General features: G+C 52.5%; 1 protein-coding gene across 1 annotated transcript in view; it reads left to right on the forward strand.

The window, feature by feature from the left end:
• TMEM189 (transmembrane protein 189) overlaps positions 1-15822 on the forward strand; it is a gene marked incomplete at its 5' end in the record, with an annotated part of 29916 nt that overhangs the window by 8496 nt on the left and 5598 nt on the right. The window contains 3 exons of the mRNA XM_011929183.1: positions 1726-1845; positions 14402-14493; positions 15658-15802. Of these exons, the coding sequence (XP_011784573.1) occupies positions 1726-1845; positions 14402-14493; positions 15658-15802 (357 nt within the window). The remainder of the gene's footprint in view (positions 1-1725; positions 1846-14401; positions 14494-15657; positions 15803-15822) is intronic.

The following is a 15822-nucleotide window of genomic DNA, read 5'->3' on the forward strand; positions in this document are numbered from 1 at the left end:
CCGCCACCGCGCCCGGCTAGTTTCCGCACTTTTTAGTGGAGACAGGGTTTCACCGTGTTAACCAGGATGGTCTCGATCTCCTAACCTTGTGATCTGCCCGTCTCGGCCTCCCAAAGTGCTGGGATTACAGGCTTGAGCCACCGCGCCCGGCCTTAGTTTTTATTTTTTGAGATGGAGTCTCACTCTGCTGCCCAGGCTGGAGTGCAGTGGTGCCATCTTAGCTCACTGCAGTCTCCACCTCCCAGATTCAAGTGATTCTCCTGCTTTGGCCTCTCGAATAGTTGGAATTACAGGCACCCGCCACCATGCCCGGCTAATTTTTGTATTTTTAGTAGAGATGGGGTTTCACCATGTTGGCCAGGCTCATCTCGAACTCCTAGTCTCAAATGATCCTCCTGCCTCGGCCTCCCAAAGTGCTGGGATTACAGGTGTGAGCCACCGCACATGGCCCCCTTTTTTTTTTTTAATTTACGATTAAAAGAAAACAATGTAATATGCTAGTACTTTAAAAGGGAATAAGGGAAAAGCCAGTCCTAACTGTATAGATTTTTTTTTTTTTTTTAACATAAATGGTTGCTATTTTGCGCTTACCTAGATGTCCTGAGCGTCTCTCCACGTCCACATATAGACAACCGCCCAGGCGTTTTCCTGGCTGCAGAGATGATGTGGACTGAATTCATTTGCCCAATCCCCAGGCAACGGCCACTTAGGTTATTTCCCAAGTTTTGACACCACAAACAAAGCTGTAGTGAGTGAATCAGCTTGTCTGAACTCGTGTGTCTATGAAAACTATGTGGCAACACTTAAACAGATTGCACACGCAAAGCCTGACTTCTAACTCCTCTTGGGAATCAGAAGCTCTGCCTCCCTGGCCCACCTACCGTACTTTGAGAAGCCCTACTGTCCCCATAGCCCTATTTGTCCATGAATTCCTGACTTGTTGTCTGGAGCCTGCTTGAGGGAGGCTGGGCAGGGTGTGAGCCACCAGGATTAAAGGTTGTTTGTAGCCTCTGCCTCCAAATAATTACCTGCAAAAGGGGACAAGTGAAGCCACAAAGATTCTAGTTTAAAAAAGAAAAAGAAGCTCATTACAGTTTCCTTAGGCGTCTCCAGAGAGAGCCCAGAGGGGCCCAGGAGACCAGAGTTCTGGTCCTGTCTGTCAAAGAATTGGGCCACTCTCTGAAGGTCCCCTTCCTTGGTTTAATTCATCCAGCCCTGACTGTTTGACCTTGGCCAGGGCCTCAGTGACGTCATCTGTGAAATGGGTACAGAATCCTTTGTGGGAGTCTGTAAGCTCAGCTTGTGTTTGGCAATATAGACGCATTGAACACAGTTGAAAAGCTCCTGGCCAGGTGCGGTGGCTCAAACCTGTAATCCCAGCACTTTGGGAGGCCGAGGCGGGCAGATCACATGGTTAGGAGTTCAAGACCAGCCTGGCCAATATGGTGAAACCCCCTCTCTACTAAAAATACAAAAATTAGCCGGGTGTGGTGGCAGGCGCCTATAACCCCAGCTACTCGGGAGGCTAAGGCAGGAGAATCGCTTGAACCCAGGAGGTGGAGGTTGCAGTGAGCCGAGATGGCACCACTGCACTCCAGCCTGGGTGATAGAGTGAGAATCTGTCTCAGAAAAAAAAAAAAAGAAAGAAAAGAAAAGTTCCCATGGGGCCACACTCTGCCTGGCCTTGACCCTCCAGCCTTTACCTCTCACCTCTGCTCCCTCCAGGCAAGCGTCTCCAGGAGTGGTGCTCTGTGATCCTGTGCTTCAGCCTCATCGCCTACAACCTGGTCCACCTCCTGCTGCTGGCCCGCTGGGAGCACACGCCCCTCGTCATAGTCGGTGTTGGTGAGTGCCCGAAGCACTGCTGCCTGCCTCAGCTTCCCTAGGGGCCAGGGACCCACCGGGTAACTGGCGCGTGCGTGTGTCCGCATGCGCAGATGTGTGTGCTCGAGTCCAGTATGTGCCTTGGGTACCCTGCCTCCCTGTCGCAGTCAGCAGCACCTCCCTATCGCAGTCAGCAGCACCTCCCTGCAGCCTGACACTTAGGCCCAAAACCTAAACATGATCCTCAGTTCCTCCCCCTTCCTCTTGCATTGCACATCCAAAACCATTAGCAAACGCTGTTAACTCTACTTTCAAACTGCATGAGGAGTACAGCCATGGCTCTGTACCTTCATGGTCCCCACGCTGGTCCAGCTACCATCCTCCCGCCTGGACTGTTTCAGGAGCCTCCTTCCTGGTCTCCCTGCCTTCACCTTTGCCCTGCACCGTCCAGTCTCCACACGGCTAGCTGGATCTGCTAGAGCCCCAGGCAGATCATGCCACTCCCCCACTCTTATCTGCATACACCTGCAGCCGTAGAGAACACACGCTCCTCAGTGTACCTGCCCCAGCGTCCTCTCTCCACCCTCATGCTAGGTCACCCTGCACCTGCCATGCTGGCCCCCTGACTATGCCTCTGTCGCCTACTCTCAGATACATTCCTACTCAGGGCTTTTACATGTGCCGTTCGCTGACTAGAACTCTGACAGTAGACACCTACATGGCTCACTCCAGGTCTCTGCTGAGAGGTCACCTCCTCTCAGCAGAGGAGGTGTGATTGCCCCACAAAAAATAGCAGCCCCGGCCAGGTGTGGTGGCTGATGCCTGTAATCCCAGCACTGTGGGAGGCCGAGGGGGGCGGATCACTTGAGGTCAGGAGTTCGAGACCAGCCTGTCCAACATGGTGAAACCCCACCTCTACTAAAAATACAAAAATTAGCTGGCTGTGGTGGCGGGCGCCTGTTGTCCCAGCTACTTGAGAGGCTCGGGCAGGAGAATCACTTAAACCCAGGAAGGAGGCGGAGGCTGCAGTGAGCCAAGATCACACCACAGCACTTCAGCCCAGGCAGCAGAACGAGACTCTGTCTCAAAATAGCAGTCCTGTCACACACCGTCCCCCTTTTCTGTTGTTACACTGTGTCCACAGTGTCTTTATTTGTTTATCGTCTTATCTCTCCCAACTCAAATGCCAGCTCCCTGAGAGCAGAGATTTTTGTCTGTTTCATTCACCGCTGTGTCCCTAGCTCAAGCCTCAGACCTGGCACACAGCCGGTGCTCAGTATTTTTTGAATCGAATGAATGAATGAATGAGAGAGCTGTTGTTTATTAGTACCTCCTGGGTGTTTTCCATCGGTCACTTCTTACGCTAAGGTTGTCATCATTTTCCAGATGAGGAAACTGAGGCTCAGAGAAGGGACCAGTCCAGAGTCACACTTTGAGGCAGAGCACAACATAGTTGTTAATACACTATCTGCACTCCCACGCCCTGAGTAACTCAGTTTCCTTCCTCTCCATGCACCACCTGTCCCCTCCCAGTCCCCGACTTCCAGACTGAATGGGGCAGCTGTGCCCTTGGTCCTGCCTGGCCATCCCTAAGGGTTCAACTCCCACAATCTCATTAAAAGCATTCTAGCCACCTAAGCCAATAGTGCTCAGGCCAGCGAATGGAACCATCTGGGTCTGGGATGGGGTTGGTATATGCTGAGGATGGGAGCCGGACCAGCTGGAGGGGAGAGAGGTGAACCCGTCCGTTGCTGGGAAGCCCAGGCAGGAGCCAGGCATGTCCCCTGCCCTCAGGGATGGGAGAGACCTGCACCCCAAGCCTGTCTGCTTCAAGCCCCATATTCAAGGGCAGGAATATAGACAGTCTGAGCTTTGCAGCCTCATCTGGGGATGGTTACAAGCAGGCCTCTACAGACCTGGGTTCAAGTCCCAGTTCCACCACCTTCTGGCTCTGTGGTCTTGGGCAAGTGTTACTGCATCTCTGAGGCTCATTTTCCACAGTGTAAATGAGGCTGCTGGCAGTACCGGCCTCCTAGGGCTGTTGTGAAGGCAAAATGCAGGTGTGCCTAGGTGCTGAGAAAACCAGTGACTAAGCAGGAGCGGGGAGGGGACAGCACCTGCCAGACCACTGATCAAGGCTTGCACCTCAGCTCACTGGTCAGTTTAATGGTGGATGTTTTGTGAGCACTTACTATGTGCCAAGCCCCATGCTGGGCACTTTTCACTCTTTGTGCCACCCTGGTGAGGAGGTTCCCATCACCATCTGAGAGGCTGCGTAAGTTGCATGTTGGTCCTCACTCAGGCAGCAGCAGAGTCTGAGATCGCAAATCCAGACCTGCCTGGCTTTCAAATGAGGACTTCCCCACCAGGGCCTGTGTAGCCTCCAGTTAACATTGGGAGGCCAGGCCGTTCCAGGCCTCTACAGGGGTAAAAGATGGGCTGGATCAGAGCCCAGGTATGTGCTGTGCAGACTGGGAGGGTGGATGTCCCAGGCAGGTCACTATCTCCCTTCCCTGGTTGGGACCTGAGCTTCCAGCCACAGCCCAGGAAATCTCTGGCTTTCAAGGCTGCACAGCACCAGCTTCCCCATCCCACACCTTTGCCTCTGGGCTGATAAGAGCAGACAATCGCCTGATAATGGTGTTTGCACAGTCCTTAATCGATTTAAATATCCACTCTGATTTCTATGTTAACATGCAGGTAGTAAGGGCACCATGCCAGCCTGCAAAGCCTGCCCCCTACCCCTCACTATCTCCTCCAGAGCTTCCATTGTCCCAGGCAGGCCCCAGAAATCAAGGAAGGCAGAAGCACGGAAAGGTGTCAAGTCAATAAACACAGACACACATGGCGCAGCGCTGGGAAGCAAAACCAAGCTAAGAGGGTAGGCGGGAAAGCCTCTCTGCAAAGGTGACGTTCGCACAGACACCTGAAGGAGGTGAGGGAGGGACCGTGCAGAGATCTTGGGGAGGGGCATCCAAGGCACAGGGAAGAGCAAATGCAAAGGCCCCGAGGTTGGTACATGCTTGGTGTGTTTGGGGAACAGAGCAAGGCCATTGTGGCTGGAGGAAATTGATCAAAGGAAAATTGTGGCAGCCCAGCGAGGCACTGGAAGCAGATGTTGTGGGGCCTTGAGGGCCATGGTCTGGATGTGGGGTCATGAGAAGCCATTGGTGAGTTTCCCACAGGGAGCTGACATCATCTAATGCTGCAGGGAAGATGGCTGGTAGTGGGGACAGCCAGGGAGGAGGCACCTGCCATGGTCCATCCACGTGAAGATGGCAGCCTAGACCCAAGGGCGGCCCAGACCTGGGTGGAGCAGTGGAGGTGGTGATGAGTTGTCAAATTCTGGAGGAGCTGTGAAAGGTGAGCTGCCAGAATGTGCTTCCAGGTTGGCTGTGGAGGTGAGAGGGGGAAGAATTAGCCTGACTCTAAGGTTTCTCTCTTGAGAGATGGAAGGGATGAAGCCGTCATTCACAGACATGGAGACAGGTCGGCAGAGCAGGCCTGAGGGAGATGCTTGAGATGGCTACTGGTGAGCTAAGGAGAGGTGTCGAGCAGGAAACTGGAAATCCAGGTCTGGAGGCAGGGAGAGGCAGCTGAAAATAGCAATCTGGGGGTCTGGCCGGGCATGGTGGTTCACACCTTTAATCCCAGCACTTTGGGACGGTGAAACCCTGTCTCCACTAAAAATACAAAAATTTGCTGGGTGTGGTGGCACGTCCTTATAATCCCAGCTACTAGGGAGGCTGAGACAGGAGAAGCGCTTGAACCTGGGAGGCGGAGGTTGCAGTGAGCCAAGATCGCACCATTGCACTCCAGCCTGGGCAACAGAGTGATACTCCCTCTGGAAAAAAAAAAAAAAGAAAGAGAAAGAAATCCGGGGTCATCTGTATCGAGATGGAGCTCCTTATCTCCTAGGCTGGCTGAGCACCCCCAGGGGCTGAGTCTCCCCTGTTTCCAGGCTGGGGAGGAGGAAGAGCCAGCAAGGGAGGCTGGGATGACGCTGCCAAGGAGGTCAGGGGAGAACCAGGGAGGTTGGGGGAATACCAGGAAGGGCTTGCAGGGGCCAAGAGGAGAATGTGTTTCCAGGAGTCTTGGGGGTCAACTGGGAACAACCACCGAGTGGACCAGCAAGGTGGGCAGTAAAGGGACCTTCGGATTTAGCCACGTGGAGGTCAGCCACTTTGACAAGGACATCATTGTCGTGAGTCAGTGGGTGAACAAGTGAAGGCCGTGGGCGCCCTGAGCTTTTGTTCCACGTGGAGAAGGAGGAGGAAGTGTTTGGGTTATGAGTTGGCCCTTAAAGGAGCAGTCAGAGTCCTCCGTGGACCTTGGGAGAGGGCCCTCCGGGCAGAGGGCACAGTGAGTCCAGAGGTTGGGGATGAGGTCGGAGAAGTCCCAGGCTCAGGTCGTGGCCCGCCCTGTATGTGGAAGTGGAGTCTGGATTTGACTGAGCTGGAAGGCAGGAAAGACAGGCCTGGGACCCAGGGCCAAAGCCCATGGATTTGCCCTCAGTGCGTTCACTTGGCCCCTCAGCCACGCCTTCCATCTCCATGCCAGGCCCTTGAGGTGGGCAGAGAGGGGTGAGGAAGTCCCAGCTGGGTGGCCTCTGGGAAAATGGAAGCCCCCGCAGGCCGAGAGACTACCTCAAGGTCCCCCGTGAATCAGGGGAGCCTGGGGAGAGCCGTCTCCCATCCCTCTCCTTGTCCCAGTGTTCTGCAGGGAGGGGTGGTAACCAAGCCGAAGCTGCCCCCAGGGGAGCCGGCTCCCAACCGCCACCACCCCAGAGCTGGGACAAAGAGGCTTCTGTGTGCCTGTCTGCCACCCCTGCCCCCATTAAAGCAGCCTCAGACAGCAGCCTGGAGTCACTGCCACCGGCAGAGGCCGCAAGATCACGGAGCCAGGGGGAGGGCTCCTCATCTTCTAAAATAATTACTGACTTCTGTCCAAAGCACACGTCCCTCCCTGCTGGGCAGCCTGTGGGTGCCAGCGCTTGGCCATTGGACCGATGGCAAGACTGAGGCTCAGCAGAGAGCTCACGGGAGCTGCGTTGTGGGGAATGCTTGCTGTGTCGTGGGACGCACTGGGCTCTTTACCCAGCGGCCCAGTTTAGTAACTTCTAATAGTTAAGGGAGGTAAATGTCTCCATTCTCCATACCTGGGTGCGAAGGCTCCCTAACCCTAACCCTAAGGTTGCATCATCCTGAATGACTCTAGTGTGGCCCTGGCTACTCACCAGCAGCCCTGCCTTGCTCCTGCCACCCTGTGACCTTGGGAAGTCCTTACCCTCCTCTGGAAGGTCAGTATGGGGTGGGCTTGTTACCATGGACATGAAGTGAGATTGTGCACCTTTTGAAAAGTAGACTTTATTTTTTAGAACAAGTTTTCAATTTACAGAAAGATGGGGCAGATAGTACGGAGTCCCCATATGCCTGGGGCACACAGTTTCCTCTGTTATTCACATCTTACATTTTACATTAGTGGGGCACATTTGCTACAGTGTGTGCCAGTGTTGATACATTATCATGAGCTGGAGTCCATGGCTTATTCAGATTGCCTTAGTTCTTCCCTAATGTCCTTTTTCTGTACCTGGATCCCATCCAGGGTATCACATGGCCTTTAGTTGTCATGTCCCCTCTAGGATCCTCTTGTCCGTTTTTTGTTTTTTTTTTTGAGCCGGAGTCTTGCTCTGTTGCCAGGCTAGAGTGCAATGGCGCAATCTTGGCTCACCACAACCTCTGCCTCCCGGGTTCAAGCGATTCTCCTGCCTCAGCCTTCCGAGTAGCTGGGACTACAGGCACGCGCCAGCACGCCCAGCTAATTTTTGCGTTTTTAGTAGAGATGGAATTTCACCATGTTGGCCAGGATGGTCTCAATCTCCAGACCTCGTGATCTACCCGCCTCAGCCTCCCAAAGTGCTGGGATTACAGGCATGAGCTCCCGCGCCCGGCTGGCCTTAGCGGTTTTGAGGAGTGCTAGTCAGGTGTGTTGTAGGCTGCCTCTCTGTTGGTATCTGTCTGATGCTTTTCTCATGATTGGACTGGGGTTATGGGTTATGAGGAGGAAGAGTTCAGAGGTAAAGTGCCATTTTCATCACATCATAGCAAAAGTACAGTCAACATGATTTATCACTGTGATGACTTTGATCCCCTGGCTAAGGTAGCAGATGCCAGAGTTCCCCACAGTCAAGTTACTCTCGGCTGAGCGCGGTGGCTCACGCCTGTAATCCCAGCACTTTGGGAGGCACTTTAGGATTTGTGGGTGGGTTGCTTGAGCTCAGGAGTTCACTGGTCAGCCTGGGCAACATAGTGAGACCCTTGTCTCTACAAAAAAAATTTTAAAATCAGCAGGGTGTGGTGGCGCATGCCTGTAGTCCCAGCTCCTCGAGAGTCTGAGGTGGGAGAATCGCTTGAGCATGGGAGCTCAAGGCTGTAGTGAGCTGTGAATGGCACCACCGCCCTCCAGTCTGGGCCACAGTGGGAAAGTCTATCTCAAAAAAACAACAAACAAAAGTTACTCTGTTCCCCCTGCCCCGCCTTTTTTTTTTGAGATGAAATCTTCCTCTGTCACCCAGGCTGGAGTGCAGTGACTCGATCACAACTCACTGCAATCTCAACCTCCCAGGCTCAAGCCATCTCCCCACTTCAGCCTCCAGCTAGGACCACAGGCTTGTGCCACCACACCTGTCTAATTTTGTTGTTTTATATACAGACAGGGTTTCCCTATGTTGCTCAGGCTGGTACTGAACTCCGGGACTCAAGCAATCCTCCCACCTTGGCCTCCCAAAGTGCTGGTATTATAGGCGTGAGCCAATGCACCCAGCCTTCCTCCCATTTCTTTTTTTTTTTTTTTTTTTTTGAGACAGAGTCTCACTCTGTCACCCAGGCTGGAGTGTAGTGGCACGATCTTGGCTCACTGCTACCTCCTCCTCCCAGGTTCAAGTGATTCTCCTGCCTCAGCCTCCCAAATAGCTGAGATTACAGGCCTACACCATCATGGCTGGCTAATTTTTGTATTTTTAGTAGAGATGGGGTTTCACCATGTTGGCCACGCTGGTCTCGAACTCCTGACCTCAAGTGATCCACCCACCTCAGCCTCCCAAAGTGCTGGGATTCCAGGTGTGAGCCCCACGCCCGACCTCCCTCCTTTTTCATACTGTGCACTCTTTGGAAAGAGTCGCTGTACACAGCCCACACTTAAGGAATGGCAAGTTATGCTCTCAGTGATGCACTTTTTAACACTTCACAAAGCCCAGTACACAGTGTTAACCCAAGTACTGTTTTCTCATCTGTATCATTTTTATTATTCTCATCTTTCTCATTATCTGTGAGGATTAAGTGTTTAGAATGAGTAAAGAGATAAGATGTGGCCTAAGCAAGGCCTTGGTGCCATTCAGGGATTAAAGGAGATAAAACATTTAAGGCCTTGGCACGGGGCCTGGTAGTTATAAGGACTCAATAAATATCTGGTTTGTTTTTTTTTTAAAAAAGTAGTTGACATCTTAACCCAAAGTAAATGAGGGTGGATGTCTACTCATAGACTTGTACACCAATATTCACTGCAGCAGATTCAAAACAACCCCAAACTGGAAACAGCCCAAATGGCCAACCATGGCCAGGTGGATCAATGCATCATTGTACATCCAGATAATGGGATACTCAGCCCTAAAAATGATGAACCACTGCTGATCCGCACGACTGCATGGCTCACGCTAGAAGCATTACACTAGTAAAAGAAGCCAGGCTCCAAAGAGCACCTACTATATGAATTCGTTTACATAAAGTTCTAGAATAGGCAAAATCGGTCCCTGCTGGAAGGAGGCAGCTCTATGGTTGCATGGAACAGGGTCAGAAGGGAGCTTAGGGGGACAGAAGAGCCAGCTGTGGAGCTGGAAATGCTTTCTTTTCTTTTTTTTTTTTTTTTTGAGATGGAGTTTTGCTTTTGATGTCCAGGCTGGAGTGCAATGGCATGATCTCAGCTCACCACAGCCTCTGCTTCCTGGGTTCGAGCGATTCTCCTGCCTCAGCCTCCTGAGTAGCTGGGATTACAGCTGTGCGCCACCATGCCTGGCTAATTTTGCATTTTTAGTAGAGATGGGGTTTCTCCACGTTGGTCAGGCTGGTCTCGAACTCCCGACCTCAGGTGATCTGCTCGCCTCGGCCTCCCAAAGTGCTGGAATTACAGGCGTGAGCCACAGCACCTGGCCTGGAAATGCTTTCTATCAGGGGTCAGCACACTATGGCCTGAGGACCAAAAATACTTGTAAACAAGTATTCTGGGAATGCTGTTGATGTCTGCCTTCACACTACAGCTGCAGAGTTGAGGAGCTGCAGTGGAGACTGCCTGGCCTGCAAAGCGCAAAATATTTACTGTCCATTTACTTATTTATTTATGAGATGGAGTCTCCATCTGTTGCCCAGGCTGGAGTGCAGTGCACAAGGTCTGCTCACTGTGCCTGTGCCTCCCAGGTTCCAGTGATTCTCCTGCCTCGGCCTCCTGAGTAGCTAGAACTATAGGTCCGCGACACCACACCTAGCTGAATTTTTTGTGTTTTTAGTAGAGACGGGGTTTCACCATGTTGGCCAGACAGGTCTCAAACTCCTGACCTCAAGTGATCCTCCTGCCTCAGCCTCCCAAAGTGCTGGGATTACAGGTGTGAGCACTGCGCCCAGCCTGCCTGACCCTTTAAAGAAAGTTTGCCAACCCCTTATATTCTATGTAGGTATAGAATCTCTATCTTAACTTGGTGGGTGGTCAGACAGGTGTGTCTATGCGTAAAAAGGCTGTGAGCTGTGTAAGGCCTATGGCCTTTACTGTTTATAGGTTATATTCAATTATAACGTAAAATGAGCCAAGGTTTAGGGAGGGGAAGGGGCTTGTCCCCATCTCATCAGGAGCCCAGAACTCGGGGAACAAGGAACCTGAACTCTGAATCCCTTGCAAGGCCCTACCCTTATGACATCTAGTCACTTCTCCTCTGTAGCTATTTCTTTCATGAAGACAGAATTCATTCATTCATTCATTCATTCATTCATTCATTCATTCATTTTTGAGACAGAGTTTTGCTCTTATTACCCAGGCTGGAGTGCAGTGGCGCAATCTCGGCTCACCGCAACCTCTGCCTCCCAGGTTCAAGCCATTCTCCTGCCTCAGCCTTCTAAGTAGCTGGGATTATAGGTGCCCACCACCATCCCTGGCTAATTTTTTAGTATTTTTAGTAGAGACAAGATTTCACCATGTTGGCCAGGCTAGTCTTGAACTCCCTACCTCAGGTGATCCGCCCACCTTGGCATCCCAAAGTGCTGGGAGGTGCGAGCTCTGCAACTCTGCACTGCACTCCAGCCCGACCTGAAGGCAGCATTTAGAGATGTCATTAGGCCGAGCTATGGGGACAGGACCTCAAGATACCTCAGTTGACCTCATTAAGCAAGTAAAGATGCTGAGGCCCCCAACACTTGATCTAGCTCTGTCATACCTCTTGGCCACATGGCCTTTTGTCCCTGCTGGTAGACAGAGGCAGTGCATACACAGCATCCTGAAGGATGCAGTAGGGGCTGTAATAATGCCATGGACCTGCTGCAGTGCAGTGTAAGGACACAAAAGCATGCTGGTTTTGGAGGCAGGTTGACAGGCCCCTCCCATCCCATAACTGCCACTTCCAGGCCACTTGACTGGGAGGCAGTGGTTCAACTTCTCCAGGCCTCTTTCTTCATCCAAGAAGGGATGACAAATGAGGCCATCTCAGGGCATGACAAGTGCCATGAAATAAATGAAGCAGGGAGATGTGAGCGAGAGCAGCTGCCCGGAAGGATGGCTTTAGCCAGAAGGGTTGGCTGACCTTCGCTCTGCGCAAGAAGGCTGAGGAGGAGCCAGCACAGGGGATCTGGAGTGGGGGTGGGGTGCTGGGTAGAGGGACAGAAAATCCAGAAGCCCTTCTCGGGCTTCCACCTTCCTCGCCTTCGACACCCCCTCCCCTGCCCCTGGCCTGGGTCCACCCTCCCCATCACCAAGGAGCAGAGACTGCCCAGACCAGAGCAGGGCCACTGGGTGCACAGGCTCTGGGGCCTTGCTGAGTCCCAGCCCCTTTACCTCAGCCCAGCCACTATGCAGTGACACCCTTCAGCCTGTCCTGAGGCGTCTGTGTGCCAGGAGGTATAGCTGCCACCTGTCCCCACCTGCCCTCCCGCCCTTATCACCAGGAACTTGCAGGTGCCTGCGTGAAGCTGTGCTGCCCCCACCCCCACCACCCCTCCTGTGCTTGGCACCTGTGATGGATACCACAGGGCCTCTGGAAAGTCTGCGTCCAGCGGCTGCCCCTCACCCCGGGCCCGGACATCAGGATTGCACATTCACAGTGACTCGCGTGCTTACTTTTGTCCCTTCAACCACAAGTCTCACCCAGGAAGCATCCAGGGGCTTTTTTGCAGTCTCTACAGTACCCCAAGACCCTGGTCCCCTGTCACCAGGGGGCTGAGGGCACCAGCAGAACTCAGAACCTCGGACAACCAGTTGACACAGACAAACTAAGTCTGGGGAGGGGTTTATCTGAAGCCCCATGAGCCAGGGGGCTGCACGTGTCATCACTCACAGCCGCCTTCATCCTCTGCTGGATTTTACAGTGTTCCCATAGACATGAGTTTAGTGTCTGACATGTTTCTGTCCCTAGAGCTTATCACACAGTAGGCCTTTGTGGAGTGTTGCTTAGTTGATTGACTAAATGACAGCAACAATAATATGGCCTGAGGGCTTACTATGTGCCAAGCACTGCACTTAGTAATGCTCTACTGAGTTCTGAATAGGTGCCAGGAGCTAGGATGCAGCCACAAACAAGAGACTAAAGCCCTGGCCATGGTGGAGCCGACCTCCTTGTTGGGGGAGAAAATACACCAGCAAAAGAGCAGTCAGAGGTGCTGAGTGCTTGGAGAACAATATACATAGGAGATCAGAAATGCTGGAAGATGAGGTGGTTACAATTTTCCATCAGGTGTCCAGGGAGGACATTTGAGTAAACATCTCAAGGAGGTGAGGAAGTAAGCTGTGTTGCATCTTAGGAAAGAATGTTCCAGGCAGAGGGAACAGCAAATGCAAAGACACAGAGGCATACAAGGGAAAGGGGATAAAGTAAGCCTGGGCTGCAGTGAAAGAGGAGAGTGACGGGAGGTGGCATGGGGTGGAAGCCTCAGTTTCCACCTCTATAAAGTGGGAATAAAAATGCTTCCAATTTCCAGCAAATGGTGAGAATTCATTTAGCCTGTAAAGCACTTGTGCTTGGCATTGAGAAAGTGCTCATAAATGTTAGCATCATTCCCTTTTATTTTATTTTTTTTTCAAGACAGAGTCTCAATCTGTTGGCCAGGAAGGAGTGCAGTGGCACAATCTCGACTCACTGCAACCTCCATCTCCTGCTCAAGCAATTCTCCTGCTTCAGCCTCCTGAGTAGCTGGGATTATAGGCGTGTGCCACCACACCTGGCTAATTATTGTATTTTTGGTAGAGACGGGGTTTCCCCATGTTGGCCAGGCTAGTCTCGAACTCCTGACCTCAGGTGATCCGCCCGCCTCGGCCTCCCAAAGTGCTGGGATTACAGGAGTGAGCCACCGCGCCCAGTCACGTCATTCCCATTTTACAAGAGGAAGCTGGGCACAGAGAGGCTAAATAACATATGCAACGTCACAGCTAGTGAGTGCCAGAACTGGAATTTGAGTCCATATCTACTGAACCCTCGAGTGAATGGTGTTGGAGTCTCTGAGGGCACCCTACTCAAGTTCCGAACAGATTGAGAACAGAAACAAGGAAAAGGCTGCTGGAGACCAAATGATCATGTTTATTGCTGATAAAAGCTGGAGGGGTAGAGGTGGAGCAGCGAGGCTTCTATCTGCAGGTAAGGTACTTTCTTTCTTTTGTTTTTGAGACGGGATCTCACACTGTCGCCCAGGCTGGAGTACAGTGGTGCGATCTCAGCTCACTGCAACTTCCACCTCCCAGGTTCAAGTGATTCAACTGCCTCAGCCTCCCGAGTAGCTGGGACTGCTGGTGCATGCCACCACACCTGGCTAATTTTTGTAATTTTAGTAGAGACGGGTTTTCACCATATTGGTCAGGCTAGTCTCAAACTCCTGACCTCAAGTGATCTGCCTGCCTCAGCCTCTCAAAGCGCTGGGATTATAAGTGTAAGGCACCGCACCTGGCCAAGGTACTTTCTTTCTAACACCAAACCCAGAAGGACATTGCTCCAGTTCCAGGCAGCACCGGTGCAGGCTTCCCTATGTGGGGCAGAGAGAAGGGCACAGCCAGCTCCTAATAGGGAAAGGTTGGACTGATCTGGGCATGCCCAGTTTATGCTCTCCAGACTCTCCAGGCACATGAGTCTTGGCATCTCCCCTGGGGCACAGCAAGTGACAGGCAGGAGTGTTATGCCTGAGGTTCCATGTTCAGGGAAGAAAACATCCCAGCTAGAGAAGAAGGGACACCTTCCCCTCCTAACAAATGCATGAGCAGGCAAGTGAGTAAATGAATGAGTGATTCTGATTGGCGGGATGCAGGGATGTCCCTTCACTCACCCTCTTCTTGTCCACAGTTGCAGGGGCTCTCATTGCTGACTTCTTGTCTGGCCTGGTACACTGGGGTGCTGACACATGGGGCTCCGTGGAGCTGCCCATTGTGGGGAAGGTGAGTATGTTGACCTAACCATGTCCTCAAGAAGGAGGTTGGGCTGTATGGCCTTGGGTGAGTCCTCTTTCTTCTCTGAGACTATTTCCCTGTCTGAAAGATGGGAACCATCATTCCAGCCTGTCCCTTACCCCTGTCCTGCAAGACTAGAACAGGAGTCCTTGGGATTTTGGAAGCAAAAGCGTCAGGCTTGCAATGGTCTAAGAGTTTAGATATGTGCCTGCCTCACCAGAACCCCTGAATTTGGGGGTGTCTTGCTTTTCCGTTGTCTCCCCTGCTGCTCCTTGCTGTTTTAACTTCATTTTATCCTGTATTAGTCACACTTTTTTGGTTTTGACAGAAAATCTAAACTGGCTTAGGCAAACACGAGTACTGATTGATGTAACTGAAGATTTCAGGGTTAGAGCCAAATTAAGGTATGGCTGCATCCAGTAGGACAGAGAGACCACATTCTTCAGGCTCTGTCTTCCTCCGTCGCTGTCTCTACTTTCCCCTCATGAGGTGGCCAGTGTGTGTGGTTTCTCACCGCCCAGAGACCCATCCTTCCAGCTTCCAGGAAAAGAGAACTGTCCTCCTGGGAGAACAGCATTTCTCCTTCCCGTAGTTTCTGCCAACTGAAGTCCCATGGCTCACTCCCATTGGCCCAGATTGGGTCATGTGCTGGGCCATCAGGCAGTCACTGGCCAGAGGGAAGAGATGCTGTGACTGGCCGGGCCTGGTCACATGTTCTTTCTCAGCCAGGGGGCGGGGTCAGCCCTGTCTGAAGAGCTTGGACTAAGGAGGGGAGGCTGTTACCCCAGGAGGTGCAGGGTGTCCGGAGGGTCCCACCTGTTACTTGGAGGGACCTCCTCGACTGCGTTGGGTTGGGGAGTAAAGGCAGAAGTTGTCTCCAAGCCCCCTCACAGCACAGGTAGGGAGACTGAGGCCCAGAGGCAGACAGTGCCAACCCAGAGTCCCTCCAGGGTCATTTCGGCTCATCTCCCCAAAGGCTGGATGGGGTCTGTGTCCAGCAGTGGGCGGGGCGGGAATGTTCAGGCATCCTGGGTGGAGGGAACTTAGGAGCAAAGGTGGGAGGTGAGCCCAAGGTGAGTGTGTTTAGGGGGCCGTGGAGAGCAGCTAACCACCTTAGGCTGACTGCTGGAGCTGTGTCCCCCTCAACTCCAGGCTTTCATCCGACCCTTCCGGGAGCACCACATTGACCCGACAGCTATCACACGGCACGACTTCATCGAAACCAACGGGGACAACTGCCTGGTGACACTGCTGCCGCTGCTAAACATGGCCTACAAATTCCGCACCCACAGCCCTGGTGAGACGCCCAACTAGTGG

The sequence above is a fragment of the Colobus angolensis genome, unplaced genomic scaffold (genome assembly GCF_000951035.1).
Source record: "Colobus angolensis palliatus isolate OR3802 unplaced genomic scaffold, Cang.pa_1.0 Scaffold8, whole genome shotgun sequence".
In the NCBI taxonomy this organism is placed as follows: domain Eukaryota; kingdom Metazoa; phylum Chordata; class Mammalia; order Primates; family Cercopithecidae; genus Colobus; species Colobus angolensis.